Source organism: Harpia harpyja, chromosome 4, assembly GCF_026419915.1.
Source record: "Harpia harpyja isolate bHarHar1 chromosome 4, bHarHar1 primary haplotype, whole genome shotgun sequence".
Classification (NCBI taxonomy): domain Eukaryota; kingdom Metazoa; phylum Chordata; class Aves; order Accipitriformes; family Accipitridae; genus Harpia; species Harpia harpyja.
Genome location: NC_068943.1, coordinates 73,637,526 through 73,665,375, shown reverse-complemented (window position 1 = coordinate 73,665,375; position 27,850 = coordinate 73,637,526). Strand labels below are relative to the sequence as shown.

The 27,850-nt window shown below is 37.3% G+C and overlaps 1 protein-coding gene across 14 annotated transcripts in view; it reads left to right on the top strand.

Annotated features, from left to right (window-relative positions):
* The window catches only part of STXBP5 (syntaxin binding protein 5), a 123,871-nt gene that overhangs the window by 12,749 nt on the left and 83,272 nt on the right, over positions 1-27,850 (top strand). For all 14 annotated transcript variants that reach the window (XM_052784781.1, XM_052784780.1, XM_052784777.1 and 11 more), the window contains exons 3-4: positions 20,541-20,622; positions 21,491-21,591. In XM_052784781.1, coding sequence (XP_052640741.1) covers positions 20,541-20,622; positions 21,491-21,591 — 183 coding nt within the window. The remainder of the gene's footprint in view (positions 1-20,540; positions 20,623-21,490; positions 21,592-27,850) is intronic.

The following is a 27,850-nucleotide window of genomic DNA, read 5'->3' as shown; positions in this document are numbered from 1 at the left end:
GTGTTGTAGTTTGCAAAAATCAACTGCTTGATTGCTGTTCTACAGAGAAGTTTATAGCTTGATAGAAATAACTAAAGGCTACTTTATTCATTTTACTGAATGTCATGGGATTTTTTCATAAGTGCCTTAAAAAGGTAGTAACAAAACCAGTTTTCTGTTTGGACTACTTGAAACTTTATTTCCTTCTAAAATTGAGATAATATAATTGCAGTGACCACTGCTTCCATGTCCAGAATAAGTCTTAGCCTGTCCCGCTCAAACCAGACAGTGTTTGTAAGAGCAATACTGGTGGAGAGAGGAGGTTAGGTTCTCCAGCAAGAAGGCTATAGACCAAACTCGCCCTTTTATGAGGTATCTCCCATGGATTCTTCAAGAACTAATTGTTTCCTCCTGCTGCTATATTCTTGTGAAAAGTCTTCACAGGAGCTGTTTTAACTTTGGAAACCAGGGAGCTAAAGGAAGGATGCAGATCCAGAGGAAGCAAGGCCTTTATACTTCTGTTTACTGAGCTACTGCTTTATTTTGTGTGATTCATGCCATTTCAAGGAGGGGATTGCATTGCATAGCCTCTTGAAGCTGCTGCCAGGCTTGTACTCTGTATGTGTTTGATAAACGCTATTAGATCTTCGGTTCATGTTAAGACGATGTATTTAACACTTCAAGAGTAGCTGGCTAAAGAGGTAATCCAGCCGGTATCCAATGTTTTTTTTATAACCTTTTCTACTAAGGGTCCTGCCTCTTTCCCACCTAGTAACAGCAACTCATAGTCAGCAGCAGCAGATGGACAAAAGCAATTTGCATTTGTCTACTTGCTTATTAGGCAAAAAGAATAGAATGCTAATTTTTTGGTGATCGCTTAATGTTAAATTGATAGGATTAGCAAGCTTGTATTCTTTTTAGCATATGCTCTATCCAGTCTTACTACCTTGTTAAACAGAGCAGATGTTCATCTTCACAGTTGAAAAACATTCTTGACTGAACTTTGTAGTGTTGATATTAAAAGTACAGTTACTAAGCTTTAGTGATTCTTATTAATATGGAGAATGGGCTGCAAAGCAATAACTTGCCTGGCATTCCTTTTTATATGTGTTCCAAACTTGTGCAGTAAACTGGTGTAGTGAGATTAGCTTCACAGCTTCCCTTAAATGTCAGATAAAAAGGAAAGTCACCAAAAAAAGCCCCTAATAAAATTGTATTTAAGTGACTAAATGTAATCAGATTTCTTGCTGGCATGGTGAATATCCCCTCATTCTTTAAAATAATTAGGTGGGAAACATAACACTTTGGAAAGAAATCCTGGTGAGTTACTAACCTGGAAAAAAAGAGATCAGGTAGCCTATCTCTTTAAAATACACAGTCTGTGAGTAATGTCCCCATGCTGTCATAAAGGCTGCTGGCCAAAGGAAATAATATTCAAATAGCAGCCACTCACAAAGAATACTACCATTTTCTTAAATTTTTTTGTACATACTTCTCTATCTTTCAGTTAAAAAAAACTAAACAAAAACATAGGTCCATAAACTTTTTTCAATTACCCCCAGTATATGTGGCTGCCTAGGACTTGATTGTTGCCCTTGTTTTCTTTGACATTGCCCATGGAAGTACTGCGAATATAGTCCCAATTATATTAATAGTCAAAGGGATAGTAAAAAAAAAAAAAAAATAGAATGGGATTTATATGTGCTTTAGAGGATGCTGTGAGGAAGAGGTAGCAGGAGTTAACTTTTGTAATATTGTTTCTTTTCTTGAGTAGCAAAGGACAAAAACTACTTGACTCTTGAACTATAGCAATTTGAAATCACTGTGGGTTTGTTGGGTTTTGATCTGTTTTGTGTTTTTTTCCATATGAACACTGTGCCAATAATCTCCAGATCAAATAAATGCTGTTCTGAGTAAAAAGAAAAAAAAAAAAAAGTGGGAAGGAGGTGGCATTTCCTGAGCAAACTTTACTGACTTTTGGTGATCTGTTCTTTCTGCTGGCAGTTCCCAGTGGGAGAAGCAGCACATCAGAAGGTGCTAAAGTGAAGTTTGGTTACAAAATATTTAGGAACTGCAGTTTTGCATTTTAGTGTATCATAACCAGAAGCAGTTCTACTACTTTGCAATAGTCATGTTGTGCATAACTAACAGTGCATTCTGTTATTTCCAGACCAGGTTTTTTGATGACGTTTGTGCAGCCTCTTTTACCTCCCGTAGCTTTCTATAGATAAACTGACTGAAACTTAAACACATCTCTTCGAATGCAGGAAAGTTACCTGTAACGCATTCAGTGTAGTATTAGTGCTAACAGCCGTAAAGGCCCCTGTTATGGCAGTTTGCAAATACATCTCTACAGAAATAAAAACCTAACTTCTACAGATCTGCAAGTACATAGACATCTGTCGTGGTTTAACCCCAGCCAGCAACTAAACACCACGCAGCCGCTCACTCACTCCCCCCCCCAGTGGGATGGGGGAGAAAATCGGGAAAAGAAGCAAAACCCGTGGGTTGAGATAAGAACGGTTTAATAGAACAGAAAAGAAGAAACTAATAATGATAATGATAACACTAATAAAATGACAACAGCAATAATGAAAGGATTGGAATGTACAAATGATGCGCAGTGCAATTGCTCACCACCCGCCGACCGACACCCAGCCAGTCCCCGAGCGGCGAATCCCTGCCCCCCACTTCCCCGTTCCTATACTGGATGGGACGTCCCATGGTATGGAATACACCGTTGGCCAGTTTGGGTCAGCTGCCCTGGCTGTGTCCTGTGCCAACTTCTTGTGCCCCTCCAGCTTTCTCACTGGCTGGGCATGAGAAGCTGAAAAATCCTTGACATTAGTCTAAACACTACTGAGCAACAACTGAAAACATCAGTGTTATCAACATTCTTCTTATACTGAACTCAAAACATAGCACTGTACCAGCTACTAGGAAGACAGTTAACTCTATCCCAGCTGAAACCAGGACAACATCACAGCTGGTGCATAGCTGTAATTGGAGAGCTAAGTGATCAATATTTGAATGCATCAGTATCTGGTCCCCTACCTTGCAGCAGAACTGACTTTTATTTGTAGCAGACTTTATTTAAAGCTAGCTCTATTTTAGTACCAGAAATTACAATTCTAAAGGGGCCAGAAATGTGATAGTGTGTGATTTAAATGTAAGTATATGGTAGTCACTAAAAAAAATTTCTTGATGAGTTTTTTCCATTATAAAATAGCTAAAAAATGAGGCTGTTATTACTCTTGCACCTGAGGGTAAAGTCATCTGTCTTGGCATAATAAGCACTAGAGGTGATCACTGTCACCAGTTCCTCTGGTAAATAGGAGCTGCCTGCATTTCATTTCAGTAGACAAAAGTTGTGGAGATCCTTGCTATTTTGTTAAGGTTATGGACAGGCTCTTCTCCCTTAAGTGCTCAAAAGTGACCTTAACTTATCTGTGTCTAGTGTACCCTGGCCTGGGCAGAATACTTACAGACTTCAATTGTTACCTTAGTGAAACCCTTTTAAAGAAGGATAGTTTCTAAAACCAGGAGGAGGGAAGTATTTGGTTGTTGCCTACCTAGTGTTTCATAACTCAGTTAAAGTTGGGTTTTCCTTTACAAATTTAGTCTTCCTCTATTTTCAAGATTGACCTGGGGGGGTAGGATGGGGGTGGGCAGTGGAAGTCAATTCCTAGTTAGGCTGCAGAAACTTGGGAGACACTACTTCAATTCCAAGAATACTACTTAAATGTTTAGTTCATAAGTTTTGTATATGATTTCATAGTAATTCACCTGTCTGAATTCAAGCTGATACTTACTTGAGATTATATGTAATACTTAGTGTGTTGTATAAATATAAATCTATTTAGTGTACTGTATTATATGTACTATATAAAATATATTAAAGAAAAATAGGATTGGCTTAAAGTAGGTGTTTGAGACAGATCACACCAGTCAAAGTACAAAGCTTCCAATTGGTGGATAAGTGGATACATACTTTCTCTGAACTGACTACTGAAACTTGGCTTTTTGATTTGCTGTTACCAAATCTGCCCAACAAACTTGGAAGACCATGGTGAGGAAAAAAAAAAAAAATCATAATTTTGCTGTCATATAGAACAGTAGTGTGTCCAGATTTTGAGTCCTATGTTTTTCTGGTTTCTGCATCTTAAGTGGCATTGGTTTAGAGGAGGGAAGCTAGAATTATTGAGAACAGAGTAGCTGCCTTACAAGAGGATTAACAGTGCTTGGATTCCTCAGTTTAGAGAGGAGGAGAAGGGGTAAATATGATCAAGGGTTATAAAATCAAGAGGACACTGGTTAAAATGCATGCTGCGCTGTCACATAGCAAATTTGCAGTGCAAAAACTAGGGGGCATTCCCTAAAATACTATTAGACTGATTTAAAAGAGATAAAAAGCAATTTTTAGTTTGAATACAATGAGTAGTGAAATTCTAGAATTTGTGGGTGTGGGAGGTGGTGTCGGCAGGCTGTACTACTGTATTCCAGAGGGGAATGGACAAACTGTCAGACAACGGCTCAATAAGCAGATGCTAAAGGGACTGGACTAGGATTTGTCCTCTAACATACTTAATCCACTAGGAAAGTTTGGTTTGGGAGTGAGAAGGGAATAAGCTACAAAAAGTGGCCAGGCTAGTGTGGTCTTCTTAAATAATGTTGATTTGCTGTTGTAGGAGAGACAGTGCTGGGCTGCATGGAACTCTGGCTTGAGTCAGTGTGGTGGTGTATTGGTTTTGTGTGGCAAGGTTTTGGTAGCGGGTGGGGTTACAGGGGTGGCTTCTGTAAGAAGCTGCTGGAAGCTTCCCCTGTGTTCGAGAGAGCCCATACCAGCCGGCTCTAAGACAGACCCGCCGCCGGCCAAGGCCAAGCCAATCAGCGATAGTGGTAACGCCTCTGTGATAACATTTTTAAGAAGGAAAAAAAGTTGGGACGGCGGTATTCGGCAGCCGGAGAGAGGAGTGAGAACATGTAAGAGAAACAACCCTGCGGACACCAAGGTCAGTGAAGAAGGAGGGGGAGGAGATGCTCCAGGCGCCGGAGCAGAGATTCCCCTGCAGCCCGTGGTGAAGACCATGGTGAGGCAGGCTGTCCCCCTGCAGTCCATGGAGGTCCACAGTGGAGCAGATATCCACCTGCAGCCCGTGGAGGACCCCACGCCGGAGCAGGTGGGTTCCCGAAGGAGGCTGTGACCCCGTGGGAACCCCGCGCTGGAGCAGGCTCCTGGCAGGACCTGCGGATCTGTGGAGAGAGGAGCCCACAGAGCAGGTTTTCTGGCAGGACTTGTGACCCCGTGGGGGGCTCACGCTGGAGCAGTCTGTGCCTGAAGGACTGCACACTGTGGAAAGGACCCATGCTGGAGCAGTTCGTGAAGAACTGCAGCCCGTGGGAAGGACCCACGTTGGAGAAGTTCGTGGAGGACTGTCTCCCGTGGGTGGGACCCCACGCTGGAGCAGGGGAAGAGTGTGATGAGTCCTCCCCCTGAGGAGGATGAAGCGGCAGAAAATAACGTGTGATGAACTGACCGTAAACCCCATCCCCGTCCCCCTGTGCCGCTGGGGGGGGGTGGTAGAGAATCCGGGAGTGAAGTTGTGCCCGGGAAGAAGGGAGGGGTGGAGGGAAGGTGTTCTGAGATTTGGTTTTATTTCTCATTACCCTACTCCGGTTGATTTGTAATAAATCAAGTTAATTTTTCCCCAAACTGAGTCTGTTTTGCCCGTGATGGTAATTGGTGAGTGATCTCTCCTATCCTTATCTCGACCCACAAGCTCTTTGTTATATTTTCTCTCCCCTGTCCAGTTGAGAAGGAGGGGGAGTGATAGAACAGCTCTGGTGGGCACCTGGCATCCAGCCAGGGTTAACCCATCACAGGTGGCTCCTGTGCTCTTAGTCTGGCTGACTCCTGTCAGAGGGAAGAATTCCTTAACTATGATAGTTGTTCCACAGTATGATTGCACAAGCTTCTTCATTTCAACTCAGTACTTCACATTGTAATCATTTTTATAAACACAACTTAAAATTTTCTCAGTTTCTGTGGTTTGTTAGCAAGGAAATAATCTTTGCTGCTTAAGCAAAATTTATCAGATGCCTGAACAGTTGATGAAACAGTTTCTATGGTATGGTAAAACATAAAGTGCCGAGAGGGTTGGTGTAGTGTAGTGGTGAGTTTTAACATCAAGTAAGCTGGCATGAAAACTGTGTGTTAATCACGCCGTGATCTGATAATGTTCTCTGCCTTGGCTTTTTTGTCTGCAGTGGAGGTTACTGTTGCAATTAGAACAGAGTGCTGGGCAAGTTCAGGAAACAATGGCTTTAAGTTTTTAAAGGGGGGGAAAACTACTCTGTGCCATTCTTCAAATGTCATAATATGCTATTACAGTAGTTCTATCCAGTTTGACAAAGAAGATGCTACTAATGCTTGCTGTTCTAATCTACAGAATAATGGATTGACAGTTTTAGGAATATAATTTCAGCTGCTGTAGGAAGGCTCATTAAAAACGACTGTTCTTGTAAAATATTAATGAAATTATATTTAGTGTCCAACTTAAAATTAGCAGATTTCAGTTACAAAACAGGTAATATACATAAAAACATAGTTTGAAAACTTTGTCCGCATAGTTTGTTCTACAAAAAAAGCCCTCTAAAAGTAGAGAATCCTCTGTATTCTGAAACTTCTCATTGTCTGCTATAGTAAATTAAAAGCATATAATTATAAATTATACAAATGTACTTAATTTGGGGGGAGTTCACTTCTGAAATTAAACTCAGCTGGGGATACTTGTTAGTGTTGTCTTAGTGTACTAATGGAGAATCTTTAAAAATGATCAGTGTAAGTGCATTCTGTATGAGTGATACTGAATCATAAATATATTATTTTCAGCTTCTAATAAGAACTTTTAAAAATTTTGTAATCTGAAGTCTTAGCTCAGTGCTGGTCACAGCTATTATTTGGTATGTTAGTTATCTGGTTATCTTTTTTTTTTTTTTTATTTTAAAGGACTACTAATAAATGCCATTCAGCATACTATTTTTGTTGATGTTTGACTGGAATGCATGTATTGGTCCATCATGGTGGTTTTTAGTAAAACAGATTTCACCCTGGGTTTTTACAACAAGCCACTAGTTGATGTTCCTTTTTTTCACTTGTATTTGAGGAGATTATATGAAGAGATTGTTCCTTTTATAGTTGCTATTTTGAATTATTGGAAGTTATTGAATTATTGGTTAATAGAAATAATCTCTGCTTGTCTTTTGAAACCTAGTTAGTATGTCTGTATCTTAAACATATGCAATTTTCAGTGTCTGTATGCAATTGATTTTCTCACTAAACGATTCTTCAAAAATACTGTTTCCAGGTGTGCTTTAGTACAGTGGTGCTTCTGCAAGAGTTAATTGTAGCTCTTGTCCGTGAACAGTTTCTAATAATGTATCCATCCTGGAGGTGGCTTGGGGTGAATGATTTAACTCTTTCCTCTTTTTCCTCTGCTTCAAGAGTATCAAGTTTGTGTATATATGTGGCTTGTGAGGAGGGATAAGGCTTGATTCTGTTGAAAAGTTTCATTGTCCTGATTGTGCAGCCTTGTTACCACACAGTGGATTTGAATACTACCTGTTCTCTGCAGACTCGCCAAGTTTAGAGAGTCAAACAGACTCGGAATGTGTAGGGATTTGTAGGGGATTCTTGATTAAACAGCCTGTCTTTCAGCCTTTCCTGGAGGCTGAAGTTGGGAACCTGGGCATTCATGGGGAAAAATGAGTAGTAATCAGACTTAAGGTTGCAGTGCTAGCTAGTTTTTTTTTTTATAGTCCTTTGTTGCAAAAGAAGTTGGGATAATTTGCAAGCAAAACACTTCCAGACACGTAATTCTTCAAAGAATTAAAGTGAATCTGCATGCAGTTGGCCAATGAAGTTTCTCTTTTTGTAAGCAAAAATAAACTTGGCTTTTTCTCTTAATACATATGTGACTTGAATTTAGCTTCAGTGGAATTCCTTACCATCAGGAAGTCTAATGAATTTCTTAAATCTTTTTTTATTCACACAGAGGTACTGACCACTATAAATATACAATGTGATTATTTGTTCCTGTTTGCCATTCTGCTATGCTAACATTTGAAAGAAGAAATAAACTTTGAATGGTACCTTGTAGAGATGGTATTTATTCTCTTCAAACTTTTCTAGCCAAATCTTGGAAACAATAGTTTTCCCCTGTGTTTTTGTTGTTTTTTTTTTCTTTCTAGTAAATGTTTAGAGGAACATCACAGGTGATTTAGTCTGTCAGATATCAACTTAAATCCTTGCTATTTCAGTTTATATCTGAGCCTCCTGTGTTTTTACTCCTCACCATGCAGAGCATATGTCAAACTTCCACGTTGCAGCTTCTAGTCAGTTGCAGTAGCTGGCTGAGAGTTATTTCGCTTGTTTCCTGCTGTATTTTTTGATGGAAGCTGTTACAGAAGTGAACTTTCAAAACTAATTAATATCACTTTCTCTGTTGCTGAGTTGAGAAAGCTGTCTGACATTCAAAACATTAAAACAAATGTTTTAAGCAGTGAATTACACTGTGTCAGTGCAGGTTGTCCTGACTCAAGGCAGGTCTGAACTGAATAGGCTACAATGCCATGTTAATTTTTAATGATCTGGATTTGCTGCTTAGAAACCATCTTGAGGTTGGATGCAGAGTCCTGTTTCAGACAATACTTTCTTTTGTCTGAGCCCCTGGATATTTTCATGTTACAGCATTTCTGAAGCACTGTTTTTCACAGCTGGAAACTTCCCTAGAGAAAGTGGGAAACCCTGTCTATTTGACACTAACTTCAGTCTTTGACATTAAAACCTCAGTAAAGCTCTGGACTGTGTTGATAGTCTGCCTCAAACAGTGAGTGTTTGATTTCTTTTTTAATGCCTTTTTAAAATTTTATTTGCGGGGGTAGTACTGTGACTAGAGATGATGATAGAGGTTACTTTTTTGGAAGATGTATGATTGCTAGGTTTTAAAATACTTTTTATCTTTTAACTAAGCAGCAGCCTTTTCACTCTTGGAGTGGTTCTTGTGTAAATAAGTTGCTGAGGATTCCAATGGGAACCAAATTGCTTAAAAAACCCCCAAAAGTCTGAACTTTCTTAGTTTTGTACTTTAGCAACTGTCATTTTGAAGGTGGTAATTTTCTGAGAAATCTGGCTGTATTTGTCTTCAAGCACATCTCTGTGCAGACTTGGTCTTTACCTTGCCACCTTTTTACCATTTAAAAAAAGGGGGAGAAACAGTGGAAATGTCAATGTCTTCTCCTGGCATTTGGGGAGTAGGGTGGTAGTGAAAGAGACACCAGCACTGTGTGGAAAGGAAAACCTCTACTCTGTTTCTGCAGCCTTTCCTTGACTATGCTCAACTTCCTTTACCCACCCACCCCCCAGCCCCGCCTGTTTCCTTGCTCCTAATAAATGAGACGTCAAACTATTAAATTCCAGTGTGTATTTTTTTAAGACAATCTCATTCTTGCAGAACTATTGCTAGATATTTCAGTTAAGCTACAGGATTGTGGAGGAACCTTGGAAATGCTGAGCAGCATAAATGGGTGTAGTTCTGCACCTTTGAAGGGCTCAAAACAGTGATTTGTCATATATAATACTTCCTTCAAGCCATCATATGAAGAGAATGGGGTTTCCCCTTCCCTTGGAACTGGAACAGTTTCAGTTATAGGAAGTGAGTTGTAATATATAGACGTTCATTATTTTGGATACTTTTATCTAGAGGAAAGAACCAGACATTTGTGAAACCTGCTATCACATGGCTCTATCTTGTAGTGTAACTACCTGTGTGTTGTAACTTTTGAAATGTTTCCTGTGACTGCAGCATTTTATACAGAGCCTCTATTTTAGGATGTTGAGGTAATGCTGCCACCTTTCTCCTTTTGATGGGATATGGCCCTAATCTGGGTTTCTCGTATCAGCTTCCTATTTTCATAAAATTTACAGCAAAGTATGATCTATAAGACTTCCCTTCTGTCAAAGTTGATCAAAATAGCTCTTCAGCCTCAGAAATTACTAGCAGAGGACAAAGAAGCAAAACAAACATTCTTGTAATAGCAGGGCAGATAAGCACTGCCTGAAGTACCAGACATTACTTGGAATCTGACAGGAACTGGAAGTGCACAAGGCTAAAAGATGAGCAGATTCTCTAAAGTATCAAAAGAAAGAAATCTTGCCGAAGCTAGATTTGCAAGGTAATATCTTCCCTCTATCTAATAGTTTAAAGTGCCTACCAGAAGAACTGCAGGAAAGATGCATAGGAGAACTACCTTGGACTGTGCTTTGCTGTTGATGATCTGTTTTCTATCCTTTTGCAGTCTTAAACTGGGCTGTGGGTACTTGGAAATCTCATAATACTGTCTGAATTATTGCCTTCCCAGTGCTAATAAAAGCTATTTGTTTGACATCCACATCCTGTACAGAACAGCAGGTCTGTGTTTATACTCTCATGGGAACTCTTTAGCACTGTCAAGTGGTGCATTTCTTAGGGCCAAAGAAAGGACCCATCTGTAGTCCTGAAGGACACTGAGAGCAAGCTACAGGATCCAAGGTGGCATCTGCAACAATTTTAAAAAAGAGTTAAGATAGAATAGGTAGGCTTATTTTTTTTTTTTAATGCTATGTGTTGCATTTTAATAATATTGAAGAACTGCATGTTTTAATGCCAGTTTTTTTATCTGGTAATTTAGGTTTTTCTAATGACCATTTATCTCTTTTTGACACTATTTTAAAATAAAATTTAAGCTAAATAATGCAAAATGCTTACTAGTGATATTGAAAGAGTGCATAAACTTTTAAAAATATAATACATTTGAGGAGGTATGAATTAAGGTTGTATAAGCAACTTCTAGGGACAATGTCAACATTTTAATAGAGGGTAAACACAAGCCACAAAAGTACCACTTCATGCAACACTGATATGTAGCTATTTTTGTGGTGTGAAATGCAACTATGTGTAATAGCACAAATGTCTAGACAAAATAGCTAAGTAAAATTCCAGGTATTTCAACAAAACAGTGATCCCTCTTCATATTTTGGTATGTAATAAATTATTTTTCCAAGTTCTATGAAAAGCACAAAAAAAAAAATCAAGAAACACTCTAATGAGTAGGAACTGGTTTTGCATATTAAAAATAAGAATTCCAGCTCCAAGGTACCCCTTGTTTACTTGATGACATAGTCTCCTCTTTTGATTTTGGTGGAAGAGTGCCATCTACTGCACTGCTTGAATTGTACCTTAGTTTTTCATTTGTGGTGGTAATTTTGAGCAAACCTTCTATAAAATTGTCACAACTACTTTGATAGTCGTGAAATAGTAGGTTTGTCAGTTCATTTGGTGATTTGCAAAACTAGAAATTATGCTATAGTGGAACCTGAGGAGGCTTAAAATAAAATTGAAAACACTGTTCTTAGACTATATTGCAAAATACTTTTAGTAGCAATGAGAGCATAGTTATTGGTGGTTCATATATGTTTGAGGCTAATTTTAAAAATCTTAAGTGTCATTTTGAATGGAGAAGATTTAAGATGTCTCTCTACTTATGCCTTTGAGCAGACTTCAGGGAAACTCTCTCCTGAGACCCATTTATTGCATTATGTGTGAACTAGGATTTAGATGCTGTTAGCTGAAATATTTAAAAAGCAATAGCAGCAGTACTGGTTGTGAACATCACTTTGGATATCTGGAAGATCTTCCAGCTTGTGACCATTACCAATATGAGTCTGGAAACAGATTGTCATGTCAAGTTGGTATAGACAGAGAGGTAAACTTGTATCTACCACCTTGATTTGGGGTCTAAGTTCTACTTTTTGTCTATATAATGGAAGTGTTGGTACTTCAAATCTGTGACCCTCTTAGCACTTCAGCAAGTAACTTTGCTGGTAAGTACTTCAAAAGGCTACATAAGCAAAAAACATGCTGTACCTCGATCACTGTTTGATAAAACTCCTAGTGATGAACTAAACTTTCTCCAAAAGGGTGTTTGGAAGAGGGAGTTATTTCCGTCACTGGTACGAGGCAAAACGGTGTGGGAAGCAGAAGGGTGGATTTAAGGCTCATCCACAAGTTAAGTGTTGCAGGACTGTGTCGAAAGGGAGGAGCTAATATCAGTACTGAGAGATAGACCACAGCAAAATCTCGGGGAGAAGTTCATACATGTGACCAACTTAAAATTTAACTTAAGGTAGTCTTTAAGACCTTTTCCTCATCCAGATCTACCAGCACTCTGTTGATAATGTTTTTAGTTTGGTCTGCTTTAGTCATCTGCTTTTCATGCCTTCTTTCTCAAAGCAGGTGACTAAAAGTTGATATATGAAAAGTGATAAATTGAATAGCAAAGATGAAGGATGGGGCAAAATCTTGTTTGGGATAAGAGAAGAATTAAAAAGGGTTAATAGTTGATTTGAGAAGCAAGGTGTTCATGCCAAAAGGAAAGATGATGTGAGAATAACAATTTTTGTAAAAGGAGAGATATTAACTGAGTGATAGCAGAGGATCGGGGGAAAAAAACAGTGTAGGTTATGTAAGTTGTAACAATACCCGTGGTCTTATGCTATATAACCCCCAAATGATGTAAAGCGTTAATGAGATACAAGTGAAACTGGGACTCAGCAGACTAGACTAGCTACTACTCAGTTTGTAGGGAGGGGATTGAGGAATGGGCTTGTATTTGAACAAAGTTGAGATGAAGTGGCTAGTGATTAGTTAGTGTCTTCTGTCATGAATATCCAGTAGTCAGTGACTTGAAAATAAGTGACAAGGACTTGTTTGGCAGGCAAGAGTTAAGGGAAGTATTTTAGGTCATACTGTGTGAATGGAGAGAGACTTCTGGACCTAGCAAAGAATTGCTTTGCAGTCAGAAGTCACTGTTGATGGACAATAATTGATTGGGTAAGGATTGGCTATGTTCTTTGAAAGTGTTAAATTGTCCTTCTTATTAGATAGTATCTATGGTTCTTTATGCTTTCATAAGTTAAACTAAATAGGTATATAAATTCACTTAACATCTAATTCAGAACATTACATTTGTTAATGCTGCTGTTGGCAATGTCTGTACAAAATATTTGGACACTGGGAAGAGACGTCATTCTTCAAGTATTCCTCAGGTCTGGGAGCATAGAATGGCCCTGCCTTTAGTCTTGGACAAGAAGCTATGGACATAAGAGGAAAAGCCTTGTTAATATTAATATTATGATACAATATGTGCTACCAAAAAGATGGATGAGGTAGGATATCTGTAATAACATGTTAAAATTTGACATTAAAATTAGACTGGTTTAAATGGATGACAGATGAGCAGGACTTGGAAGCATGCAACAGAATACAAAGATTTTGCCTCTGAACTTTGGTGATGATATTTCAAAATATATAATTATTTCCTGGATTTACTCTTCTGTATATAGTCTTTGGAAAAACTTCAATGAGTTAGCAGTTACCACCCATTTCACAGCATCCTGTGTAGTCAGAGGAACCATTATGCAAATGTATTTGTAGCGATTTCCTACTCTTACCCCTTGTTTTCTACCCTTCTCCTTCCCTTCCATCCCACCCAAAAAAGTACTAGATTAGTCACCTTTTTTACATTGTTAGTGCTGAAATACAGCTTTTAGACTAAAGTAGTAGAACCTCTTAGTAGTAGAACCTGGATCAGAAAACAAAGTGAGTAAAATCAAGGAAAGCTTGTAGCCTTGTTAGTTTTTTGAAAATACTGTGTTGTTTAGTCTAAATTGATGTTTTTACCTCTTCATTTAACAGCATGCTTTGCTATCTGTGAATTGTGTATGTAGAAACTTATCATTAAAAACAATTTTGTTTCTTCTTTGATTTTAAATCACAGATTTTTAGTCCTGTTTGCATTTGTACTACTTAATTACATCTTGTTCTAATGAAAGATTGCCTCTCTGGCAGCTATGAGAAAATTCTACCAAATACAGCCTTTACAGAAAACTTGCTGGCACTTTTCATAGCTGTCTGGGAAATACTGTATTTGTGCATATTTATGTAAGCAACTTTGAAGGTTAAGATGTACTTTGACTCCTAGCTATTACTGTAGTTAGAAAATGGATCAGATATAAATAAATACTCACTATCCATTTCCTATCAGTTTCTATGCGAACTAGTTCAATAGTTGTTTAATTTTAGAATATGTAACTCACACTAATGTAAGAAAGAAAAAGTTTGTGCTTTAAAATTGCTGCAATACAGAAACTAGTTAATGAACTTTAACTGAGATCTCTGTACTTTGGTATTTTTCAAAACAGAGCTCCTTTTTCACCTTGTCAGTCTAAGTTGTGGTTTGTTTTTTTTTTTTAGTTAACATTGAATCAGTTGGCTTCTGATGTTTAAAGGAGCTGAGCATTGTTTTATAAACAAAGTGAATACTTATGGAAGTTGATCTGCATTTATGCAGGAACTAATGTTATTGGTAGCTGGTTTGGAAGTTGAGAAATTCAGCTTCCAGGCAGTTGTGTAGTCACCACTTCACTGGAATTTCTAAAGTTGCAGTAGCAAACAGCAGTAGTAGTTTGCTGTAACCTGTTAAGCTAATATGATATTTGTAATAAGATCTAACATCAACTGTTTAAATACCATACCCGTTGTTGCCCTCTTCCACCTGACAGAAAAAGCACGAATGATATGCTCACCCCCTCCTCAGGAAATCATGAACTTTTATGAGTGTCAGGAGATGTAAAAACTGCTGAACTCAAATGGTATTAAATAATTTCATGATAATGCCTCTCATATACTTTTTTTGACAAATATAAACTGTGTGAATGCAGCTTCTCAGCCTTCACTGTTACTTAAAAAAATAAAACAGTGAACAGTCAATACTGTTGTGCTCAAAAATATTTGGGAACATTGTACAATGTTAAGATTGCTAGAAAATGAGAAAAATAATGCATTTTCCAATATTTTGGCCTGTAAATGATCTCTTCCAATTTATCTTCCTGTCTTCCCCACCTCCTTCTCAAAGAGAAGGGAAGACCTTTAGGGAAGAGCTTTTTGGTAACCTTGCAGGACTGACGTCCTAGCCTCTTCATCTTTGTACCCTGCATTGTTTTCATCCTTATGACTAACAATGAAGCTGAACATGGTTTGGTTTGGTTTTGTTGTTTGTTGTGTGTGGGTTTTTTTTTTTTTTTAAATTGCCTGGAAGTTATAGTTCTTTACTCTCTAGGGACACTTGATTTATGTATAATAGGTAATGTTGACTTTTTTCTGTCCAAGTAATGAGGTCAAACTGTATCTAGGTATTGGCTAATTTGCAAGTGCTGTATTTGCACAGAAGTTGCAGCCGCTGTCTTCTGACTGTCTGTATCAGATGTCTTCCTTTTCCTTATCCTGTTTCCTTACTGTCAGTTTTCTTGCCTTCTCACTCTCCTTAGCTGGCAGAAGGAGAATGCATGACAACAGTCTGGCAGGAATTCCCAGAGTGAATTGTTACCAGTAATTTGATAGTATTGCTACTTGATGAACTTTAGTGACAGTTTTAAAGCCCTAGTTTGTTTTTGCTTGGTGCTGTGATTTACATATAGGAGAGTGGATCTGAAGTGTCAACAAATATTATTGTATACTTCTGCAAACATAAGTGCTGAGACATGGGCAGGGATAAAGACCTGCTTAACTGAGTGATATAAACACAGCAAGAAGCTATGCAGACCTAAAGCTTTAGCAGGAAACTCTATAATCCTAAAGTTGTTGAAAAATAGTGATATGATACCGTACCTAATGTCTAAAACTATCCCAAAAGTGTTTTGTGGATTTTTATTTTATCTTGTTTGGTAATAGATAGATGTGAAAGGTCAAAGTGTTTTGTAGACTGTGGTGACTGTAGTACTTTCCAACTTTTTAAATAATTCTTTCTTGCTAAATAGCTGTGTGTCTTGATAGATTGTTCTTTGAGATTGTTTCTGTGAGAGATCATGCTTTTGTATGTGCAATTAATAGTACTGATTAGGTCTAAGATTGACAAACAAGAAAGTTGTGTGAAGCTGTTCTTGTACTGCTTTAGTCCTGCTTAGATGTATCACTAGGACTTTGTGGTACTCTGTAACTCGATGTAAATTAAGTCTTTGGTTTTTATCTGGTTTTGGACTGTATCCAAACTTGGCAATGGTGAGTAATACCAGACAGACTTTTAATCTTTATATACTTAAAATACTATTTGGAGGTCTCACTGTCATTTTGTGTTTTTTCTATGTTGTGATGATTCTTGGGGACCACAATCAAAGCACATACAGAAATGTGTGCAAAATAAGTGGTGGCTTTGCCTATACAAATAATTTGGGGTCTGATTAAATAAGGTGGAAAACTGCTGCATAGCAATGACTATAGTAAAACATGCAGGTATAGTATGCAGTCCTGGAGAGCTATAAGCTACAGACTGGTATACATAAGAATACTGTGAGTACTCTACTGCCCTTAGTGTTTTATATGTAATTCAGATCAGTGGTATGTGTTTTCTTCTAGTTGGAGATCTATTTTTTTGCATCAAAATTGTCAAATATTTAAATACTGTGAGGTGTTACAGCTGCAGTTTTAAGAAGTATCTAGGAATGAATTTTAAAAGCTGCCACAGTTTCAGATGTGTCTTAAAAATCGCTAGCTATTGTAACAGTGGCAAATCTGATACAGGAACATGTTCCATATCTTCTGCTGTACTATTGAAACTTTCTATAGCAGTGTAGTGACATGAAGATGCAAATATCCATGTGGTGATAACTTGGAAAGTAATTTATATTATAAATGTGTCTCTGTATGTGTAACTGACTTATGCTAGGAATTGAATTGATAGTTACAGTTTTTGCAACTGTCGCCTATGTCAGAAGGGTCAACCCCAGGTGAAGAAGAACCCAATATTCCCTAGGTCTACTTAGAGTAACTTAAATTAAAGAATTAAAAAAAAAAAAAAAAAACCAACCTGCTCTTCTGAGGCTTTCATAAATATTCTGGAATTAGTTTTCCCTTTCAAAATATGACTTCTAAGGGCAGATGTGTACTGGGTTGCCCCTATGTAGATAAGCTATAAATAATAGTAATAATTTTAAAAAAGAATATTTTGCAGAGAGAACTCAAATATCACTAATTGAAATGCTTTAATTTTGCCTGGAAAAAAAGAGAAAGCTTAGGTATGAAGCTTGTTTGGAAAAAATATCTTTTGGAACTGTTGCCTTTTCTCACAAACCAAAGTAAAATCAGTGTCATTATGCAGTATTAAATCAGAGTGATACTGTGCTTTCCTTATGTATGACCTGCACTTCTAGCAGTTATGAAAATGAACACTGATGTTAGGACATGAGTATGTTATCTCTTCCTTCTCTCAGCCACAGATTTTGTCTCTTACTTGCTTTTTCAAAAAACATGCAGTGAAGACAATGAGATACCAGTGTTATACAGGGTTAATTTCCTAATGGTTGTGGGGAATGCAGAAGCAATATTCAAAGGTACAGCTGAGAAGCTATTAATTTATCCAATTTGTTAATATTTGGAATAGGGGATGAAGCAGGAATAGTAGAGAGAAATGCTTGGAAATGAAGGAAGAAGGATGGGTCTTTAGTTAGAAAACAGCTCAGAGCAGACTGTTTCCTCTAGAGCTACCCTAGGTCTTTGGCAGAGAGTTTTTCCTGTCTACAAAATTAAAATGCTTTGCCCATCTTGTCATTATTCATTATAATTTTTGCCTGTTTTGGGGACTACTATGTGGTAGATGATCACTGCTTAGTGCAGTGAGCTCTTTTGCCTTAAGCACACATACGCAAGTATAGAGGACTTGAACAAACTGCATTCCCTGGGATGCTGCCTGTTTTGTGTGGTTGAGAAATACTTAACATGTACTGAAATGGGCATTTATTATTATCCTTCTACAGTCAGTATTTAAGTGACGTGCTTTTTCAACTTGGCATACCCTGCAAAACTGGGAGGCTTTGCATTTCTTTAGAAAAGAAGATTAATGCTAGTTAGAAGGATGATATTAATTTGAAATGAGAAGAATAATTTTAGCTGCTAGGTGAAAAAGCAAAGACGACATCATCCTTGGGTAAAGAAACTAAATGGGACTAGTTGCAAGGACTATTTTTATTTTTTTGATAACTGTAAGCACTATAGGAGGCTGAACTCTATTTTCAGATCTACACATGAGGCTTCCACTAATCTGTCAAAAAGAAGAAACTTGCTCTGAATGTTTAAAGCTTGTGTAAACTTATTCCCAGTGCTTCATATTTACTGATTTCTGGAGAGAGAACTGGTTCAGGTGTCCTGGAAAATGCAGAAGGATTTTTTTTGTTTAAAGAAATGTTCAAGTATTCTTAATATTGAAATTTTTACTGACTAGTTGTAACAGTGCTTCCAGAAATATTTGCATCAGAAGTGCTTAAAGAAAACATTTGAGGGATAGAATCTGAAGGGTGGAGTAACTTAAGGAATCCATGGGTTTCTGTTTTTCTGGGTCATACTCTTGTTTTGAGGCAAGATAGATGTAAAGCCTCAATTCCAAATAAACTCTGGGTGGGTGAATGAACAAGGGTTACATTTAATTATTTTGGAAGCTGATGTTCAGGGGAGGAGCTGGAGAAATCTTCTTTTGTTAGAAAACTGTCTGTGTCAGTGCAGATTAATAACAAGTTTTAAAATTCAGTTTCTATAAACATCTGAATTTCACTTTCAGAAATTGCTTCTTGGCTATTTCTGCAAATAATTATTAATTCAAGTGAATGCAAAAGCATGAGCAAGGCTGAAGCAAGTCTGCTCTGAAATGTCTGGTATTCCTTGTGGGGACATTTTTTCCAATCTGGCAATTTGTGTAGTCAATCCATAGTTAATGCAAAAGCAATGATTTTACATTAAAAGTATTCTGAATCTGTGTAGGAAGGTGTCATTTATGGGGACAAACACCACCCCCACCCTCCCCCCAAGTTGTAAGCTTTTTTTTTTTTAAGAGCTATAAACTCGGTGGAATACAGATGGCTTTGTACAGGAAACATATTGATAAGAATTTAAAATGCAAGGAAAAAACAGGTGAGGCAAGCTGGCTCTTTAAGCCCTTCCATACCAGAACAAAATTAAATTGCTAATTCTGTTTAAGGAAGAAAGCTGGTATTAAGTTTGCTGGATTATTCAACATCTGTTTAGTATATATCTGTTTAGTATATATCTTATCACTTAGCTGGATGTTATGCAGATTTGTTAGTCTAGGAGAAGAATGTGATTGAAAAGTTAAAATATTGCGGTATGTTGAAGCAGACTTGTTCTCATTGTAGTTCTACTTACATTTTATCTTGCCAGCTTAGAGGTTGAGCAGGAGATGTGTTTGAGTCTTGATTTTCATGCAACCTATTAAGTCTCTTCAGCCTTTCAACTGTCTCTAGTGTGAATGCATATATTTTTTAAGAGTATTTGTGTCCACTTTGGTTTTGATCAACAATTTCTCAGTAAATGGAAAACTTGCAGAATGGGTGAGAATTGTACTGTTTTATTAATTTCTAGTGTATACTGAGAGAACAAATTGTACTCTGTATTCCCTGTTTTGCATGCATGCTTGGAATGATTTCCTTTCTTCCAAAAACTAAGGTGCCTCTTTAAAACAAGAGGTGTTCAGCTCTTTGACAAAGTGTATTCCAGAAACCCTGGGCGTACTATAATGATGAAATAGTGACTGCTTTGCATAATTCATCTGGACTTGTGTTATTTCTGCTCTGTCTCATAGAGGTTGGAGAATTTCCTTAATTTTGTATCAGAAGAAAGGGGAAAACCGTGTTTGAAATGCAGAATCTTTGCAACTAATAAATGAATCGGCTATGGAGAACTGAAAGAATCTGTGTTGCTTCTGCTTCTCTTTGATATTCATTATGGAAGTATAGGACTAATTTATGTGTGAGAGGGGAAAATGAACAAGCTTTTGTTATCTCATAGTTGGTGTGAAACCAGGAAGTCTTGATACAGAGATCCTGGAAATTTACATTATACATAATTTCCCATTGACTCCTCTGTATTTTGGCTACGGATCTTTTTATCTCTGTCACAGCAGATTTTTTTTAACATGCCTTGCCTTATTCAGCTCTTTTCATCTGTTAAGTAGTGTTTAAAAAGGAGAAAAAGCTCCTTTAGCACTTGAAAAATGTGATAATTTGATTATGATGCTTATTTAGATTAACTTCCATCTATACTAGTCCTGATATTTAACACTACTAAAATAACTGCTTCATCATTCTCCATTACGTTCTCATTGATGAAGAATCCCTTAAATAACTATAAGTTAAGCAGTTACACACAATTTTTGTATTCCATTGGGAAAAATAAGATGGACCTTTTAACTTCTTTGTGTTACTTTGTGGTGTTTATAAAAGACTTTTTTTGGTGATCAATCAGATCTATGTGGTTAGATACGTTGAATGTACTAGCTAGAAGCAGGATGTTAACCTGTTTGAATGTGGTATTAGTTATAGTGACAATGATGGTTATGGTGATTAGTGGTTGTTTTTTTTCCTGTTACATACAACAATTATTCCTTAATGGTACCAATTCCAGCTTTGGTCGGCCAGGAGTTGAATGCTACTGTCAACATGACAGTGGAGCTGCAGTAATCCAGCTTCAGTTCCTGATTAACGAGGTTAGTAAAAGGATGTACGTATTCCATAATTCAGAGAAGATACAGAGTGTATTTTTTTCAATTTCTCGTTAAGCAAGCATCAAAATCAGCTAACACAAGTGACTCTTAGCATGAATGGTGCACAGTGATAACAATTATAAATAAATTAACTTTTTTAATTTTAGAAAATGCTTGACTAACTGCTGAACGTATCTTTGTCTCTAGAGTACTCCTTTGCTATAAGCAAGAACTTTTTTCCTTGGAATATTTATTCATGTCATTGAACATCAAGTTATCTTTTGAAGTAGTAAAGTATGTTTTCAATAGTACTAACAGTTTCAGTAGGTAGTTAATTTTATTTTGATAGAGTTACTGTTTTAGGTGTGAGTGGGGAAGAACGATCTCTAATCTGATCCCTCAGTAATTTCAGGTGTGTTTTTTCTAGGGATGTAGCAGCTAAGATCTGACAGCAGTGCTGTTCTTGAGCTAGCTGGGGCCAGATTTGTAAAGGGACTTCTAGCTCAGAGGAATGGTGAAGTCAAACTTCACTAGTTTTGTCAGCACGTAGATATTAGCAGTTGAGTTCATTGCTTAATTTCTCTACAGAGGTGGGCATGAGGGAACTAACATGCCTACGCTGGAAAAAGCTGCTTCTTCCCCATTACCCCTCAGTATAGCACTGAACCAAATGTGGGCAAGCTGAATGACATCACTTAACTCATTACTACTACTTAGAACTTATCTGTGCTATGGTGTTGATGCGCATGCTTATAAATATTTTTTTTTTTCAATCCTGGTAGCAAATATGTAATATATTGCCATTATAATGATGATATGCTGTTACTAGGGTTATGAAAATAAGTTGACTAAAACTTTTTCTTTCTTATAGGGAGCTCTTGTGAGTGCCTTGGCTGATGATACCTTACACCTCTGGAACTTGCGTCAGAAGAGACCTGCTATACTTCATTCACTCAAATTTAACCGAGAACGGTAGGGATTGGATTATTATTGCTTTGCCCCTTACCATCTGTGTGCTACTGTAAGATCAGATTTATTGATGTAGTCCAATTCATAACTTGTTAAATAATTAAAACTGGATTTACATTGGATTTGAGTTGCAGGCTGTTAGGACCAAAGTCCTTGTGAGCAGACACACTAGTGACCTAAACTGAAATGACTTTTCTATCACTTTGCATATTGCATTGCTGAACATCAATTTTCCCATCTTTAAAACGTGGAGGGATAAGAAGACCTTCAGTGTAAGTCTCCAAAGGAATTTTGGAACAGAAGAAAGTGTATGTGTGTGCACCAACAAGACAACAGGAAAACTAGTTCAATTTTTTAATTGGAAGTTTTTCTCCCCTTGATGACAAATCAGAATTCTGCAGTGTTAGAGCCCCTGTATGTATCAGAAGCAGAAAAAAATATGCATTTTTAACTAACAATTTTGAGACTCAAGTAAGAGCATTGTAAGCAAGCTAGGGAGATGTTTTAGAAATTTAATCTAAAAGTCAGTTGACTAAATTTCTGCAAAAAAAGTGTCCTTTTTTTTTAAATAATAAGTAATCCTTCCCCTTTGGGAAGTAGCCCTTCTTTTCCAGTACGGGTGAAGTCTCAACTGGAATGCTATGTCTGCTTTAGAGCAGTGTGCTTCAGAAATGGACTGCTTGGGGAGCTCAAAGGATACTCCAAGAACACAGAATAATCTGTGACTTGTACCTCTGAATAGGGCAGGAAGTAATAAGCTTTAAGTAACAGGTAGCAATACAAAGAGGTAAGTTAAATATTTATGTAAAATCTTCTAATGTAGTGTCATACAAAGTGCTAAACAGACTGTTGGGTGTGTTATGGAGTAACCCTGTGGTTTTAAAGAGCAGGTTATAAACAAATTTGTCAGGATTACATAAATGCAGATTATTGGTTTTTGGGGGGGGGTAGAGTACTAAGTGATTCTAAGTCCCTTTTGAGGTTGTTACTATGATTGCTGTGCATAAACTTTTTACCAGGGCCTGTAAGGATAGGACAAGGGGTAGTGGTTTTAAACTGAAAGTGGGTAAGTTTAGATTAGATAGAAGGAAGAAATTCTTCTCTATGAGGGTGGTGAGGCACTGGAACAGGTTGCCCAGAGAAGTTGTGGATGCCCTATCCCTGGAAGTGTTCAAGGTCAGGTTGGATGAGGCTTTGAGCAACCTGAGGTGGTGAAAGATGTCCCTGCCCACAGCAGGTGGATTGGACTAAATGGTCTTTAAAGGCCCTTTCAGTCACAAACCATTCTGTGATTCTAAACCGTTATGCAGAAAACAGAAAGCTCTGACAGAGCAGAATTCTCTGCCCCAAGGGAGTGATGGCGTTCCTTTATGCAGCATAAAAGTCAAATGGAAAGAAATGCAATTCACAACCTCTAGTTCAGCTAGGATTGTCCAACTATAGAATGCAGTGGTGTATCCAAACCAAATTTTCTCCCTCTTTCTTCCCCCTTCTTTCTTAAATGAGTTTTCTTTTACCTCAGCACCTATTTAAGTGTCAATTTAAAATTCAGATTTGCAGCCTGAAACCACACTTGGACATTGGCTTCTAGCTAATGCTTTAAAATAGATATCTGAGGTGGTTCTGATTGTGTGCAAATCTGTTGGAAGCTGGCTTAGAGTCTTAGGTATATGGATATCTTTGGTAAAAAGAGTGGAAGTTTTAAACCATGCTTTTCTTCTAAATGTGGTGTTCCCACTAGCAAAACCAGTCACAGGGAGTTCAATGTGTGTACTCTTACCAGAAAGAGGGGTGGAGGTGGAAAGGAGTCAAGGTCACTCATGTCACTTCAGCAGTTGTATTTGTTATTAATTTTGGACAGAGTACTGATTTTTCCAGGAAAACCTGTGCTGTGCTGAGATAGGTAATGAGAGCACCATAGTTACCAAGAGTGGTGAAGGTACAGTTTGAGACAAGGGCTTGTTCTTCTGGTAATTTTAATATTAAAGTATCCATTATAATAGCATACAGAAGTAGCCAGAACACTTAAGATCCCAGAACCATACATTGTCATAGCCACTTATTAAGTCATGCTGGATGACTGATAAATGTTTTCAAATATTCTGTTTTCTTTTGACTAGTTTATAAAATAAAGCTTTATAAAATAAAGTGTAATCTCATTACTAGGGAATTATTTTGATTTTGAACTTTAGAGAATTGCACGAATTCACTGTTGAATAATTCTGAATAGGTGTCTTTAACATGAAGAGTTCTTAGTAATGAATTATACCTAATAGGTTTGATATGTTATGTGAATCTGAAGTAATTGGGCTTTGCTTAGGTCAGTTGCATGATGTATATTAACTACTAAGTTTATTGAGAAAAGCATTCATGAATAAAACTTGATCTTCTCAATTTACAAGTGCTAAGTTGTTAGATACCTAATTAATAAAACCTTTTAAATAATTTATGTTGTGCGATTAAGAGTTGCGCATAAGGATAACTAACTTCTCAAACAGGAATTACTTAAATATTAAATACTACAACAAAGCCTTGTAGCAATATCTTCTCTAATAATAGTTTAATTTGCCAGCTTGTGTAGGGAACTTCAATATCTTGGAAATTAGTTTGGGTAAAAAATAAATAAGTTAAAATGGAAAAAAAGTCCTTGGAGGGGAACCAAACCCAAATCTTACTATGTGACGGAAGCAACTATTCCAGTTATTCATTATTTGCTCTAGGACTCTGTAGATGCTAAGTTTTAAAATTATATACCGAATTGGGATTACCTGGAAGTGTGTTGACACTGCGGAAAAGTGGTATTTGTGTCCTCTTTAATACGAGTTGAGCTCAACATGTCACAGACCAATTTGTATTCAGGTTTTGTTTCCAAATCAGAGTTTAACATGTAAGGATTAAATGTGAGCTAGAAGGTTGTTTGTAGCACAGAGAGCTAACTGTAGCAGTTAGCTACCCGGATTAAAGGACATTCTGGTCTTAAACTATTCTTGAACTATGTTTTTTAAAAAAAAAAATTTTTTTTGAAAAAATAAATAAGGCTATAACTTGTTAATGAATTCTGTAGTGTCCTGGCACAGCCTTTTACCAGCTCTGGCAAATTCCCTGCTTTTAGCCATGTGGAAGAATTACTGCCCAATAGTTAACAACACAATTTCTAGATTTCATATTTGTTTCTTCTATTGGTAATCTAGTTTGGCTAGCTTGCTTTCAGGCCTGTTTTGAACATCTTTCAAATAAGGAATAAAAACTAGACATAGCTTGTGTATAAATGCTTGTGTCGTGTTTAAGTATTTTGTATACTAACCTGAAAATTGGAGTATTAAATTACCTGTAAATTAATTCAGAATGCAGTCTCTAGTATATGACTGGAAAGTGTTGTGAATTCTTGCTTTTCTACTCATGAATTTTAAGAACAGAGTGGTGAGAAAGAGTTGCTTTTTCTTTTAAAATAATTCTATGCCCATTACAGACTTTGTTGTGAGCTGTGGAAAGCATCTTCATTGGGTAACTTGCAGCTTCTTAGATATGAGCAAAACTTTTCTTTAAAAGTAGTGGCCAAGAGTCTTTAAAGATGCTGCTTTCTGTTGAATCTTTAAATAAGGATCTGTAGATAAGAAACTGGCCATTTAATAGATTCATAGCTCTTGACTGCCTTTTGTACCAGTGATGGTTAGTAATTTGAAGCAAGTCTTCTGAACTGGTGATTGATGAAGTTTTTAATGTATAACAAATCTGTTATTTGAAATTACTGATGGATGTCAGAAGCACAGTGCAAAACTAGCTTGTTTTGCAAGTTTTCTAGCCTTTTGTTCCTGTTGCATTTGTGTGGGTTTTGCAGCTGCTTCATGTTCTAGTTACCAAATAAAAGTTAGAAGATATTAAACCAATGTCATACTAAGCTTGGCCACTGTTCCTTTACTGTGGGAAGCAGTGTTTAGGGACCAGGAAAAAAAATGCATGATGTTTACATGGGAGGGGTTACTTGCATGACTTGTCATGCAAGTTAAAAGTGTAGCACCTCTTTGCAGAACGCACAATTCAGTGTGTGAACATATTTAGTATCCTAGGTTTTGTACTTCTCTAAGACTCCTTCAGTGAATCACAATGTAGTTTCTCTGTCATCTACATACCTGTATAAATATCCTACATGTAATAAAATTGTTGTGTGCTCACATGTAATGCAAGCCTCATGTCAAATGTGTTTTGACTTCATAGCAAATGTTAACGTTAGGCTAGATTAACTCTGAAATGAGCATAGTTAACACTTCTTATTGAAAGCATGTTGTGAGATGGATATCCAATCTGGCTTTAGTTTCCTTGTCATGCAACAACTATTAATCTTTGTGCTGATCTAAGGTCGGGTGTGAAAGGTCAAACACACATCACTAATGAGCCAGGGACTTTCACAGAACCAATTTGAGAGGGTCAAGTGACAGACTAACTTGATTAAAAAAGAAAAAAAAAAAAGGAAAAAAAAGTGGTGTGGGATGACAAATTTGTCTCCTTTGCTGCAAACCAAACCCAAACCAATCAGCTTTACGTACAAGTATGAAAAAATTTGTTTAGTTATCTAAGACTTGCATCCTTACTGAGCTAAGATTCCCTGTTCTAATGCCAAAAGAACTAGTTTACTTGCTTTGTGACTTAGCATAAAGACAAGAACCAGAATCATAGCATCAAAATAGAACCGAGTGTTTAGTGTGTGTGTGTGCTTTGCATATTGATCACTGAATGGATTGATAGCAGTTTAATTTTTAATATGTCAAATTTTGTGCTGTGGTATTTAAATAGTTTTCCTCAGTGTGAAACTGCACAATTCAAAGTTACAAAATTATGCTTTAAATGTTGCTGGTTTTGTACCCTGCTGTAAACAGCAACTGTAGCATTGTGTTTAAAACACAAACTCTGTCTATAGTGAGTGAAAAATCCCACTTGTATTTACTACTTATTAATAGACAAGACTTTTAACTTTTATTATGACACATACCTTACCTTGTTAGATACAGTAACTTTGTACCCAGCCTGTGCATTAGCAGACATTGGTTGTGAGATAGTTGTTTTTTTTTTTTTTTTTCCTTCTACCTCACTGAATATATAAACTGACCAATTCTGCCACTTTGTGGATAGCAGAAGGACATACAGGTTTTCTTGCCTGTGAGAACAGGTGATGATAGATATTGTTCATGTTTTTTTCCTCCACTTTCTGTGTATCAATATCAGTGTTTCACTTTCAGCCTTTGTTTGAGGGCTGCCTTTATACCCTTTGACCTGTGCATTTTGGGGTAGGATTATAGTATAACTAACAGAAGGATTACAGATACATATCAAACCATACTTCTGAGAAGTTAAATATTTGGACCCTTTGCAGCATCAGTGATACACCAAGTACAAGTTTAATATACGACACAACTAAGTTTTTCACACATAACTAAGTTTGGTGGGTTTTTTACACTTTTTAAACTGGCTTTCTTCTTGCGAGTAAAAGGAAATGATCACTGGGTCTGCTTGCCTTTATGGTGTCATATAAAGCTTTCCTTCACCTGGTGGGCTTAAAAATGTTACTTGGTGGTGATCCACTAGATGATGTAATTAGAAGAAGTTTTATCTTGTTTCAAGAAGTTAGCAGGAGAAAATGAACTTCTTGACTGTCTGGATTTGCTGCAGGTGTGAACATCTTTCATGCAAGATCAGATTCCTTTGAAAAACATTTTCTTGAGGCTGTGCATGCATGTGAAGCCCCATGTGTCAGTGCAGTTGAAGGAACTGCAGTTTCATCAGTTGCCTTCTGCTGCCTTTGGCACTGAGGCAGAACTGAAGTGCTGAGTCCTATTACTCTGAGATTTCTGGTTTCTAAGAAACAGTTTTTAAAAAACTGTCTCCATTGTCCTGTTAGCTGTTTTCCTTGCACACTGATGACTTTCACAGTGGTATGAGGCACATAATGGCCAACTGCCATGTTCCAGGGCAGAATTTGACCTCTAGTCTTTAAGTCCAGCCTGTCTGACAGACTTTTCTCCATCAGTGATGGGCATAATTTTTCCATCTCCTGTGGGAAAGCTGCATCTCTCACATGGCCAGTTTTTTTTATGTTGTGGTATGTGACTTCCCAGATGAAACGTTCAGCCTGAACTGTGTGTGTTAGAGCAAGCTACCCAAGTTTTTTCTTATGCCAAAAGTCTGGTTACTTTTTGAGTCATGTCAGATATACCAACAGGAGTTCACAAATACGTAGTGCAGAGGATTTTCAGTGGTAAGAGATCCT